The sequence below is a fragment of the Brienomyrus brachyistius genome, chromosome 3 (genome assembly GCF_023856365.1).
Source record: "Brienomyrus brachyistius isolate T26 chromosome 3, BBRACH_0.4, whole genome shotgun sequence".
NCBI lineage: Eukaryota > Metazoa > Chordata > Actinopteri > Osteoglossiformes > Mormyridae > Brienomyrus > Brienomyrus brachyistius.
Window position 1 is genome coordinate 18,800,751 of NC_064535.1, and position 13,971 is coordinate 18,814,721.

Genomic DNA, 13,971 nt, shown 5'->3' on the forward strand with positions numbered 1-13,971 from the left:
CGGTCCGGCTCGAGCACCTCCTTTCTGCATCTGTCTTATTCTGCCCTCTGTGTCACATGGGAGATAATAGGCCCTTAACGAGCCGCTCAGGCAGCCGCATCCGGGGCACATTGCTGTGAAATGGCAGGAAGTCAGTAATGTGGTGGCAGCATCAAGCATGCCGTGATCCCACAGAAACCAGCCTCGGCAGATCCAAACACTCCACGGATCCCGCCCCGCCCCCCCCCCCCCCCCCCCTACCTGCTTGCAGGGTCACGACCTGGCAGAGCACAGCAATACAGCATGGAAAATGACAAAAGACAGGTCCAACCCCAGGGCCTACAGCAGGCCCACCTCTGAAACAGAAACAGCACAGTGAATGCGCGTCTCCGTATATGTGTACGTGTGTGTGTGTGTGCGCATGTATTCACTGACGTGTTCCTGTTTTGGAGGTGGACTGTACCCCACGTGTGTGTGTGTGTGTGTGTGTGTGTGTGTGTGTGAGAGATACACTGGGTAACTAAAAAAAAAAAAAAAAAAAAAAAAACAAGAGACAGACATCCTATGTATACGAGGGTTAAACTGCCAGTGAAAAGGGAGGCAATCACTTAACCATTCTTTAGCTTGTATACGCATGGCTGCTTTCCTTGGTGACAACAAATGGCTGCGCTGCGATTCCCCATGAGGACACATGAGGACATCTGGTGGAGAAGAGTGACAATATCTCCAGAAGCTTCCTCCACCACTCCTACAGCCAGCCACGTGCTTGAAACTAACATGGGTATTGCGGAGCAAATGAGAGTCACCTATAAGGATTTACTTCCCCTGCCAGGACAAGGATGGAGAAGCTTCAAAAGAAGGGCTCTATGTGGCATGACAAGACCAAATTCTGGCATGTGTGAACGAGCGGAGTGACGTCGACCCTTCAGCTGTCATGGAGAATCAACCCCAACATAAAACAACGGAATCACCGAGGCAGATGTGCAAACAAACTTGGGAGAGGCGCCCAGGCGAGGGACTGGACATCCCAAAATACAAAGAGGTTTCCACCGCTTGGCTGCTGAATTTATTCCAGTGTTAAGTTCCTCCCTCAACACGTGCTCACATCATTTGGAAAAGAGTGATGAGCGATTAATCTCAGCTATTGATTGATTTGCTGGACAGGGAAGAGGGGGATAGGGAGAGATCTTCCTTAACATCAAGGAGAAAAGCACAAAGTGATGTGAAGGCAGAAACCAGAGCGACCCACTGAACACAGACTCCGGAGACTTGGACTCCCAGCTTTTCTTGTGAGATGTGATCCTGTTTGACATGGTCTAGAACATATACCTACAGAACACGACACTATCATTTAACATGCTGACCTATCTAAATACATAGATAGAAAAATAACCAAAGAGGTTAATTATGTTATGAATGAGAATGGAAATTTTTTGGACTATTTTGAAAAAGAAACAAGAATTCACGCATACAATCACTGAAAAGGGAAAGGACGGTCTAACAAGGGGAGATTACGATTACAGCCCTGAGCTGAAAGAGGGCGAGCCAGGCAGGACATGGGTAACTACTGCAGGCATGGCTCACCGGATGCTGTAACCAGCAGCTGCGTCGGCTGCCATACATCCTATGACTTTCATTATTGGCCTGCCATAAATAGACATTCCTCAGTATGCTGTACGGGTTTTGCTGGTGTATTTAGATATGCCGTGCCTAGACTGTACTGACTAAGCTGACTGATACCACTATAAAATCAGTATTTGCAATAACTGCTCTCAATTTCATATACCAGCAAGCAATCACCTAAATGACTTAGACAGGCAGTGCTAGAGTCTGCTGGGGTGTGGCCAGGGGAGAGTGGCCACCCCACGTGTGAACGCAAAGGTGTTCTTAGGTCTTTGGGACCTGGGATGATGGACTTTTAGAAGACATCCATTCCTAAGCCCCCCTCAAACAATGGGCTCAAGACTGGCTGGGGTTGCAGTCTTACAGAGGGCTGAGGACAGCAGCGATGCATTGGGCCTGCACATGGGTCTCGCCCTTTCATGCCACACACCAAAGATGTGGGCGCCACAGCCTATCGATTGACGGGGAAGACAGGGACCTATAAGAGACTCTGTCAGCACTAATCCCTGGTCCTGCATCCTGCCACAGACTGCGCTTAAAGCGGCTGATAAGGCAGCCCGAATAGCAGAGGATGAAGACTGATACAGGTCCAAGCACAAAGCATTCGGTGCACGGTAATCAAAACAGGGATATTCGGTGAACACTGAAACCAAGCTGTGGCCAGGATGAGACACTGTTGGGTGTGTGATACAAGAGGAAGATATAAGGAGCTTAATAAGATAAAAAAAAAAAAATTTAAATCCATCTGGACCGACACCCATTTCTCCTACTTTGGAGTTTTGTGTTGATTAAATTAATGTCATCGAACGTTTGGAAATGGATCATAATAAAAAGACATGGAGATAAATGAATGTAGATTCATTTTGATGTTTCAAGGAGAGCGAGTAACTGGTGGTCTGAACGTTAACTGGCCAAGGAGACTCACGTGTAAACTGGTTCAGTGTTTGTGTGGGTTTCGGGTATTAGTATGTTCTAAGAATCCTTTGGCTTTATAAAAAATAATCTGTGATCAAAGATGTTTATGATGTGCTACTACTTCTTCATGTGCACTTAACAAAATAAATATGCAATCTTCAAACCACGAAAATATTTTTCCCCATAAGGCAATAAAAACATAAGGATTTTGCAACAGCAAAAAATGGCCAATCAGAGCATAATTACACTTGACATTTTCCAGCAATGGTCATGTGATGGCCACGGCAGTCTCTGTTGAAATGTTAACATTTCACAATTGCTGCAATTAGAGCAGATTTGCATTGAGGTCTGATAGTGTCTTCACATTCGAAATGCCACAAATGAAATCTCTCCTTCTCTGGACCTGGGGGGGGGGGACCTCCCATAAGGTTTCTTGCTTAAGCCTAAGAGTCAAAAAGTGTGAGAGTCACACCAGACGTGTGCGAGTGGGCAACCCCGTGGATTGAATTGTCCCGGTGCAGAAGTTTTGGACGCGATAGCCCATCCCCCTATTGCTGCCATCATGGTGTCAAATTGTCTGTAGTGGTGTATCGGACCATTTTTGCTGACCCAGGGCCAGTTTTTTGTGGTGGGAGCAGGTGGACCTAGTTAGTTTCACTGAGTTGGTGAAAATGAGGCAACAGAGTGCGCCGCCACCAGGGGGCAGACATGGCCAGCTGCCCTGCTCCAGCCAGCCCTGATTCACTCACCGTCTTGATGGAGCTCCTCGTCTTCTCCTTCCACTCCTCACTGCTGAGCTCCAAGGTGCAGTGCACGTACGTTTCCCGGTCATATGAGCCCAGGATAAATAGCCTGCAAGGGGCAGAGACACACCCAGGTGATGTGGGATCAGTCGCACAACAGCTAATAGCACAGAAGTATTCCTGCTATATAGACGGCTTTAAAAATCCTAGGAAAAACCACCACATCCCTTAGTCATTATTGATTTCTCTGCTAAAACCAGCAATTACCAGTGTGTCATCACTGAATTCTTTCCAGTTATCAAAGCGGAAGCTGGGAAATGTTGGGAATGGTAGCTTGGAAAGTCATGATGCGATAAAAAACAGTATATAACATTCATAGAAAGTGTATATTAGCTCCAGTAAAACTGCAAGTGGAGCATCAAAATGGTCATCTGCTGACCCCTACAGGCTTGTCTTTGCAGGAACAGCTGCCAGTACAGATGATATTTTATTTTAACCAACAGCAGACTAACTTATTGCACCTATTCAGGTGATGAGCACAGATTTAATTATTAATATAAAACATGGAAAATTTAGACTTAAAAAGCCTTTATTGTCGGTCATGTAAAGATTATCTTGTTTTTCCTGAGACAAGAAAATGGGAGGGGGGGGGGGGAGAGCATTGTCTCCCCCTAGTGGGCCCATCTGAATACTTGGTCCCAGGTCAGATCAGATGAGTCCATTTTCTTTTTTTAACAGGAGTAAGCAGAGGCTGATTCTGTGTGCAACACGCTACTTTTCCATGTGTAATGACGAGGGTGCGTGTATCACCTGACGCACTGTGACACATGCAAGGAATGGCACCCAGAGGAAGTCAGCGCAACAGGAAGCTGGCCATGAGATCAGTGCCATCATCTTGTGTGACAGTGATCAGAACAAATGAAGTCTGCATTTATCATGGGGGGCCACATAATCATCACGTATCAACCAATAAGGGCTAAAAGGAATAAAATCAAAGAGAACCTAAGAGGGAATAGAGGGGGGTGCCACCAGTGTAAGAAAAGCTACAGTGGGCTCCTGGCCGCACTGGCTGTATTGGCGTGCCATCCGGAGGTGCCACTGCATTATTGATGTGAGCCGGCTGAGCCTCCTTGGGTGGCAGAGGCTGATCTCCGTAGCTTGTGTGAGGACAGACTGCCAGCGGCGTAGTTAATGTTACATGAGGGCAGAATGTGGTGGGCGGGGGCGCTGGGGACATGGGGCATGGGCCGCGGGGCGGGGGCATGCCAGCACACAAGGACAAAAGACCCATTTTAAGGCTTGTAGCTGGCACTGTCACCAGACAGATCCCATTACTGCGGCATGTAACAAAGTCAGCAGGTGCCCGCAAGTCACTCCCACCCCCGAAAAGGCAAACTAAGGCAAGGCAGAACTGGGAAATGACACGACAGCATAGCAATTAATATTCGATAAAGGGGAACAGTCCAGAGAGTTAGCTGAATTGACAGGGGAGAGAGAGGGTAAGTACTGTAGGAAGCTGAGAGTGTGAGGTCAGATTTGCAAACAGCTGCATATTAATGACTGATTAGATACATAAATACAGTATGTAGACAGTATTCCTACATTATAATCTCATTACTTCTCAAGAGAAAAGAGACATGGCTGAGAGTATTTAAGGGGAGGCTTACAGGGTGACAGGACCCATAAAGCTCCTTCCTGAGGAGGCTTCACATTTCACACTCTCCTGCACATGATGCTGGGTAGCAGTCCAACTGCAGGGACGGAAGATCAATGGCATTCCTCTCCCCCATCAGGCTGCCAGTCTGCTGGCCAGTTTCCATATATTCATCACCAGAGTACAGTGATGGAGGTGGGGAGGGGCTACTATATATCTTAATACAAGTGCTCATCAGCAAACTGCCAAGGAACTCACTGGGCCTTAAGACCTGAGACCACAATGGGGATGGACTGCACACATAAATCATCCACACACACACACACACACACACACACACACACACACACACCAACAGCTAAAACGCTAACAGCTAACATGCTAAAGGCTGGTTTACAATACTGGCTATCATGCTCCTAGTTTACATGCCAACGGCTACCTCACGCTAACCGCTAACATGCTATGGATATCATGCCGATGGCTGGCTTACCTGCTACACTCCACGAGGGTGACTCTGAGCCGGCCTTCCACCAAGTGGTTGTCGTGAACAGAGAGATCAAGGTCACAGGCTGCGGCCAGTGGAGGCTGCACTTGGAACGGAAAAAATGGTTTGTATCTGAAGAGAAAACAGAAGACAGGAGGAGGAGTTAATGACCAGCCAGAATACACAGACGTAACTATTTAGCCCACTGAAGGTGCACAAGAAAAGCCGACAAACATTAATATTTTCAAATCAGCTAATGATATGATAATGATAACACAACATCAAACTGGGCATTTGTATGGTGCAGCAGTGACAAGATACACACACAAGAGGGTGCACCATAGCAAATATTTTAACATTGCAGTAGTAATGTAAATATGTCAACAAGTCCACCTTTCCTTTTAATCCGAGATGAGTGCACCTCCTGCTCCTTTCAGGGAACACGTCAGAGGTGTTGAAGTTAAGAGAACAGAGACGTTTACATGAGCCTTCCCAGGGCTGGTCAACTGGTCATTACTAGCCAGATGGCTAATCCAATGCATTATTTACCAACGGCATTGGCGCGAAGAGAGCGGAGCAATTGCGGAAGAATCAGACAGCTGCCTTTTGACTTCAGATATTCAGCTCCAGCTGCAGGAACTTTGGCATTCTGTAGCCAAAAACACAGCAAGCTGATAAGAATAACAGCCTGACAATGTAGGGAAGGCACACATCACATAATGCTGCAAAGGAATAAAAGGAAAAAGTGTCTTTTGAGGGTAAAAAAAGAGAAATCATACAACACTGTGCATCTATCCATGAGTTACTAACAAAATACCTAAATAAATTAACACACAAAACAAACAGATCATGTATAATCTCAACTGCTGTTACAAGAACTTCATCTCCTCCTCATTATTTTTAGGGTCTCCAAAGAGATTTAACAACAGAGCCTAGAAAGTAGTGAACGATCCCTGGTGCCTTTTTGGTGAGGAGGGCCTGGAACTGCTCCCCTGAAACACCCCCAGGCCCAGGGACACCATTCGAAAGTTTGGGCCCCATGAAAGCATCTCATATTGGGCCCCCGACCCAGGCCAATCCTTGGCCCCAATGTTACTCAGGGGCTTCTGAAATCATAACTTCACAGAGCCCCTCCCAGAACCCCCACAGGGTGACAGCAGATGGACCCCACAGAGCAGGGGCTGAATGGGCAGTCAGCTGAGCCGAGAGGGAATGACAGAAAAAACAGGGGCAAGATCACACAACAGTCAGACCCTCACAGAGCCACGTGGCTGCAAACATGGGCTGGATCAAAGGCTTAGAAACAGCACCCATGGAATCGGGCACCAGCCCAGTGTCTATGCTGAAGGCAGGTCAGCGTATCTCAGTCAACCTCTTGTCCGCCGAGCCCCATCCTTTCCATGGGGTGCCATGTAACCAACAGGAAAGTGGCTCCATTTCCCCACCCCCCCCCCAGTCCTAACTCTAGTAAATCAGGAAGGCCTCTTCCTTGTAGGTGTGTGGAGTTTAAGTCAAGGGAGGTGATGTTACGATTATATAATTCCTTGGTAAGACCCCCCCTAGAATACTGTGTGCAGGTTTGGTCACCATACCTTAAGAAGGACATTGCTGCCTTGGAAAGGGTGCAATGTTGGGCTACGAGAATGATTCCTGGTCTTAGAGGAATGTCTTATGAGGAGAGGTTAGCTGAACTAAATCTGTTCAGTCTCGAGCAAAGGAGACAACGGGGGGGCATGATCCAGGTATTTAAGATTCTAACAGGTTTCTACTTCAATATTAGTTTTAATACGAGGACTTGTGGCCATAAGTGGAAATTAGTGGAAGAACATTTTAAAATGAATTTGAGAAAGCACTTCCTCAAACAGCGTGTAGTTAGAGTATGGAATAGTCTCCCTGTTAGTGTAGTGCCAGCTAAAACCCTGAGTTCCTTTAAATCAGAGCTAGATAAGATTTTAACAACTCTGAGCTATTAGTTAAGTTCTCCCCAAACGAGATTGATGAGCCGAATGGACACCTCTCGTTTGTAAATTTCTTATGTTCTTTGCAGGTACTATCACCAGACCATCTTCATGCTCTTCATTTTACCAATGTCCCTTGGCCAAGGCCCACACATAGGGCAGAGACAGGCCACGCTGTACTGTCAGCCAAAGCTGGGCCACCAGGACGCTCCGGTGCTGACACCCTGCACTGATCCTTAAAAGTAATGGGGCCTACAGGATCAGTAGCACAGTGCAATGTGAATAGCAAGGTTGCTTAATAAACTCCCCAATCACACAGACAATATCATCATCAACAGCCTATGCACACCAATTTATGGCTAAATATAGTCTGTGCCAAAATTACATTTGAGAAGATGGAATTATTACATTTATTCCTAATGCTTCAGTAATTATTACCAATACAGATGTATCAAAGATAAAAAAAATTAAAATAAATACACAACCTACAAATGCTCAAACCTAATACAGCTTTCATTTCATTTGCTGTGGTCGACAGAATTTCTGCCAAGCTTCGGAATATTACGATAAGATCTTAACTCCTAATGGAACTCAATTTTACCCTCTCATTGTACTTCCTGGGCTGCCTTCCCGGGCAGAGGAAGTGGCCTCACTGTACAGAGCCGATGCCCAGGGAAGATATTCCGCACAAACAGTGTTGGTGTGTCTACTTTCTACACAAGAGCAAAGCAGGTACCATCTGTCCCTCTCTTTCTAGAACCTAAATGCCCCAGCGGACAGATGGGACAAAGCGATAGTGGCCAATGGGGTCACGCGCTGTAGCGATGCAATGCTGCTGCGCTTTTGTTTGCACCTGCAGACGGCAGCTATTAAAAATGTATCGGACGCAGCCCCCCGGTCGGCCACTAAGCTGACACCGCATCACCTGTCCTAGGACTGCACTCACGGTGAAAGCACATCCATGTAGCATAAAACAGACGGCAGACGGCGGTGTGCTGGAACACCTTTGTCACCTCTCCCCATCCACCACATACTCCCTTAAGGCACCGGCTGTGTCATACGTAAGACTGTCTAGAGCTACGTGGAGAGAGAGTTGCTCCAATAGATCAGATCACAGCACAATAGAGCTGCCGCAAAATAGACCATTTCTGATGCATTTTAAAGGGGTATATTATCAGCACTTCAGTATCAAGTTAACATATGCATTAAAGCATTTGAGTGGATTTCATTACTAGATTTAAAGGTACATTAACAGATAAGATACTAGATAATTTTATGTGCTGCTAACTTTAACTATAAATGGCCTATTAACTGTAACTTTCATCCAACATTGTGGAATTATAGGGGGAAAAGGCTTCTAAAGACATTTTTTCTTTCTTTGTAGGGTGGCAGGAGAAGTTAGTAAAATGTAATATTAGAGCTTGTGATCTCCCTGGGTCTATATCTTTAATAAACAAATAAACAAAAGAATAACTTTCCCAATGGTGTGGTCTTTGTGAAAATGTGTAAACGCAAGGTTTTTTTTTTTGCAATCTTTAGTTACAGTGAGGTTTCTTCTGATGACATGAGACAATGGTTTTTTTCCTCCTCTCCAGGTTACTGGGGAAACTGCACATTTGCACTCCTTATCCGAGTGACTGGACCATGGCCATGCAGCACAGAAAGTCATGGTAGGGACTATATGCAAGAATAGCATGGAGGAAAGGACACAGAAACTGCTTAGCATGCTATTCATGGTTGAGTTTATTAGTAATTATGTCATTAACATTATTTAGGTCTTCGGTTAGTTAAAAATAGGAATGATCATAAATGTAAAAGATGCACCATATTGAGTACACAGAGCCGTAAACAGCAACAGTACACTCTTTATCCAAGGTAACCTTAACAGTTAATACCAAATTTAACTTTTTAATAAACATATTGATGTAATCAGATACCACATGAACAACAAATAAGACGTTAAATGCCTCGAGATAAGCAGTTGCTGTTGGCTCTGGGATCAGCTAGTGACATTTCTGCCCAATACATACCATCTAACTGACCTTACATGTGCACCGACAGATCCATTCATCCTGCCGTTTTATAGCCTACCATTTTTGCTACAATTACAGCACACTAAAATGGATAATTTGCTGCAATTAAGGCAGTCTGGGCTAATTATAAGAGAACCAAGAAAGTTCATTTAAACTGGTGTACTTAAATCCGACAAGTTATCCGACTGAGCAGTTGTAACCTGCGACACAGGCCCCTGGGGTTAATGATTCTGTTGACTGAGAAAAAAAATGCTTTGCTTGCCATTTTAAGCATTCATTCCAATGGTCCGTTTCCAGTTCTTGAATTAACATTATTACTCTTTATTTACATTAGTTGAAATTGCTGCTATCGAGCAACATGGTACTTTGGTATACTTACAGCTAGTGATGGGTACCGAAAACTGGTATTAAAAGACCGTAGTACTGATAACCTCCGACATTATTGGTTCTGCTATAGGTACTGGATAAAATAATAAAATAAGATTTCCAATTTATTATTGTGGCATAAAAGTTCTCTTGCACATTCAGTGTTTCTAATCACATTCACTATTCTTAATCCAGAAAAGAAAGATCTCTGTGTGCAAGAGGTGGGCCACAGGGCAGGTCACATGCTTTTGTTCTACTTCCCGCTCTGGACACCATGCTTTTAATGATGATGGAGAGAACTAAGGGTACTTTTACACCGGACTAAGTACCGTACTTTTTGGTACAGTATGTTTGATACTCTCGCTTTTCCATTGACTTCCAGTACCAGTAGCAAAAGTTCCAAATCAGCTGCGGTACTTTTTTGGTACTTCGGGGTGGAACTTTAAACTTTAAACACTTTCGTTGTCAACTGATTATGCAAATAGCATGCCACAAACACAATACAAATGCCACCTTGAAAACAGCTGCAAACTCAGAAAACAATGATAAATAAACTCAATTCAGACATGGATAATTTTGTTGGTACCCTTCCAGCTCACTGACGCAATGCTTCACTTCTTCTGAAAAGTGATTAAATTAAAAGCAACTGTCTAATGCATACCTGCATGCCTTTAATATGTGATAGAATAAACTAATAAAACTGAAAAGAAATGATTTGTTGCTAAAATGGTATGGAGAGATTTGTTGGTACCCCTAAAGAGACTATTTATTCTTGCATTATAGTCATGTTTCAAACTAGGTGTTTAACCATAATTAGTATCACCGTTGCCATCAAGCTTTTAAGACCATCTTCAAGGAGCTTCGTGTCCCTGTGACCACAGTTGCCAATATTATTAAAAAATATAAGGTTCATAGGACTGTAGTCAACCATTCTGATCGCATCATCCGTCACATTTTGAACAATAATGGGTTCCATGGAAGAAGACCCAGTCCTGAGGGCTCCACTATTGACAGAAAAATATACAAAAGCTAGGGTAAAATTCGCCAAAATGCATGTTGACAAGCCCCAAAATTTCTGGGAGAACGTCCTTTGGACCGATTAGATGATACTGGAGCTTTTTAACCAGACACATCAGCTCTATGTTTACAGAAGGAAGGAAAAGAGCACTTTGCCTACTGTGAAACATGGAGAGGTTTTGTTTTGGGGCTGCTTTGCTGCATTTGAAATGGGGAACCTTGAATCTGTGCAGGACACAATGTTGTCTTAGGACTACCAAGGCATCCTGGAGTGAAACATCTAGCCCATAGTCAGAAAGCTCAGCACCTGTTACAGGTTATGGGTCCTCCAACAGGATAATGACCCAAAACATACAGCTAAAAGCACTCAGTAATGGGAGAGGGAAAAAAAACAAAACATTAGACTATTCTTAAATGGCCCTCCATGGACCAAGATCTTAATTCTATTGAACATCTATGGAAACATCTGGAAGTTGCAGTGTAGAGACCCCTCCCTTCAAACCTGAGAAAAGTCTGATTTGTGTTAAATATGGAATAAACAATAAGGGATACCATTAAACTTTTATTTCAGAGATAGTTGTGTTTTTTGTGGAAGGATAACAAAAAATTTGTCCACATCTGTGTCTATACATAGAGCAGCCTGATCAGAAGATTGGTCACAAAAAATCAAGATGGCATGACAAGAATTCAAAAAAGTAATTTCTTTACTATAGTAGGATGTGTTTAATATACTAGGATCCTAGTGATGTGATCTCGTAATACATATTGGGGTGTTTTTAAAACAAAAGAGGAGTTCATAAATTTCTCACAAACCCATCTAGGAGTGATTTAAACAGCAAGGATGAAAATTATTATGATGGTCTCTGAGAATGCATGCAGTGGTTTCATGCTAAAACAGTGGTGGTAAACTTAAGCCGAGTTGCATATTAGATTAGTCTATAAAAAGAATGTTTATAAAAGGAATTAGTCTATTTATAGATTAGTCTATAAAAGGAATGATAGTAAGCATTCCAATTTTAATTAAGTTTTTTTCTTATGGAAGAGTAACAGTAAAAATATTTTAGCAAAACTTTAACCCCACACGCTATAATGTCTGCAGAGAACTGAAAGTAAGAAAAAGCCTGATTTTAATGCAACTGACTGGGGATGCAAGAATTGCATGTGCACTGTATCGTACATTGTCCTGCCCTATAATATACTAAAACCATTTTTGAATTCACTACAAAATACCCCACCTCATTTTGTGATGTCATTCAGCACCAGTACCACTTTTTACATCGATGCTGACAATGTTCATTGCCCTTAGTATGTAAGGGCAGAAACACAAGCAATCCGTCTAAACGTTTATCCAAAGTTCATCATATGGAGAGATGCACAGTTTTCGACTGTCTAGCTTGTAGTTTATTTGTCATTGGCAGAGGTATGTTATGTATGCAAGTGGCCTGGAGTAAGTGACCATATGTCCAGGTTTCCCTGGACACGTCCTCTTATAAAAATCAGTGCTTTGTCCAGGTTTAGCGCTGTAACCCATATAACCCAAAGTTACAGTGGAGTACCAAGTAAAGGAAAAGGCACCAATTCTCTATATATGGCAGCCTCTCAGTACCATCACACAGCATTTGCAAGGCTCATGCACCTGTTTACTAAATGTTTATTAAACAACATGAACATCCCTACATGCTGCTCGAGTGATGTCAGCCTCCGGAAACTACTGGCACTCTGACAGTTTTTGTTTGCTGTGAACAGTGAATTCTGTCATTTGCTTCAGCTTAGCGTTTGGTAAATTTTGTTGAAGCAGACTTGAATACCCGTATATCAATCAATTATGTGTAGATTGTAAAAAGACAGTTAACTGTAAGGTTACCATACATTTCGTTTCAGAGGTTGGTTAGGGAAAGCTCATTAATATTCATAAGAGAAGCGCTACATGATTCACTGACCAATGTGAAAACTTAATATTCTGTTCCCAGGTCAAGTTCTCTTTTTCATCATACCAAATAAGGTAACCCTTAGCTAAATTATATGAACATGGATTAATGATTAAAAGCAAGAATTAGCCAGCTGCCTCAGTTTTTATGACTTGCATATGGTCTAGAATGTTATGAAGAGTGATCAGATGAATTGCAATTAATTGCGAAGTCCGTCTGCCATGAAAATGAACTTCATCACAAAAAGCCCTGCCACAAAAGGACCTGCTGACATTTCAGTGGTCACCCTCTGAAAACATTTGTAAAATTTATTTCGAAATTCATAGGATCCACAAGCATTCAGCTCTAGCAGCTTAGCTAACCAACATTAGCTACTAGTTAAATAGCTGCACGGGAACAATGTGTGCAATGGAAACAGCTTGTTTTGTGTGAATTTTAAAAACAATTTCTTGTTAAAACAATTCTCATCGCAATCTTCACTGGAGGATGAATTAATTTCATCACCGCTGTCAGAAAATTAACTTGTGGAAATTGGTGGCATGTTTGTGAAATAACTGAGGAGGACAAAAGTGAACAAGAACTCATGAAGACATCTTAGGCGAGGCTTCATAGACCCATTTGTAGTATTGAAGAAACTAAAATATAAAACATGTTTTCAGTTATGTCACCTTTTTTTGTTAAGTACATAACTCCACATGTGTTCATTCATAGTTTTGATGCATTCAGTGAGAATCTAGCATTGGTATAAAACATGTTTTATATTTTAGTTTCTTCAAAATAGCCACCCTTTGCTCTGATTACTGCTTTGCACACTCTTGGCATTCTCTCAATGAGCTTCAAGAGGTAGTCACATGAAATGATTTTCCAACAGTCTTGAAGGAGTTCCCAGAGGTGTTTAGCAAGTGTCATGAAAGTGGTCATGAAAATAAAGACAACACACTGAATGAGAAGGTGTGTCCAAACTTTTGACCTGTACTGTATATTACATTGATTATATTATATTAATCAAATTATATTATTTTTATAAGAACATAAACTTATAAACAAGAGGAGGCCTTTCAGCCCATCAAGCTTGTTTGGGGAGAATTTAACTAACAGATCAGAGTTGTTAAAATCTTATCTAACTCTGACCTAAAGGAACCCAGGGTTTTAGCTTGCACATATATAGGATGGCACAGTGGTTAGCACTGTTGCCTCACACCTCTGGTACCCGGGTTCAGGTCTCTGCTGGGATTCCATGTGTGTGGAGTTTGCATGTTCTCCCCGTGTTG

The 13,971-nt window shown here is 43.0% G+C and overlaps 1 protein-coding gene across 1 annotated transcript in view; it reads right to left on the minus strand.

The window, feature by feature from the left end:
• pdzd8 (PDZ domain containing 8) overlaps positions 1–13,971 on the minus strand; it is a 45,794-nt gene that overhangs the window by 18,277 nt on the left and 13,546 nt on the right. The window contains exons 2-3 of the mRNA XM_049007662.1: positions 5,405–5,530; positions 3,267–3,369 (exon numbers count right to left, since the gene is read on the minus strand). Of these exons, the coding sequence (XP_048863619.1) occupies positions 3,267–3,369; positions 5,405–5,530 (229 nt within the window). The remainder of the gene's footprint in view (positions 1–3,266; positions 3,370–5,404; positions 5,531–13,971) is intronic.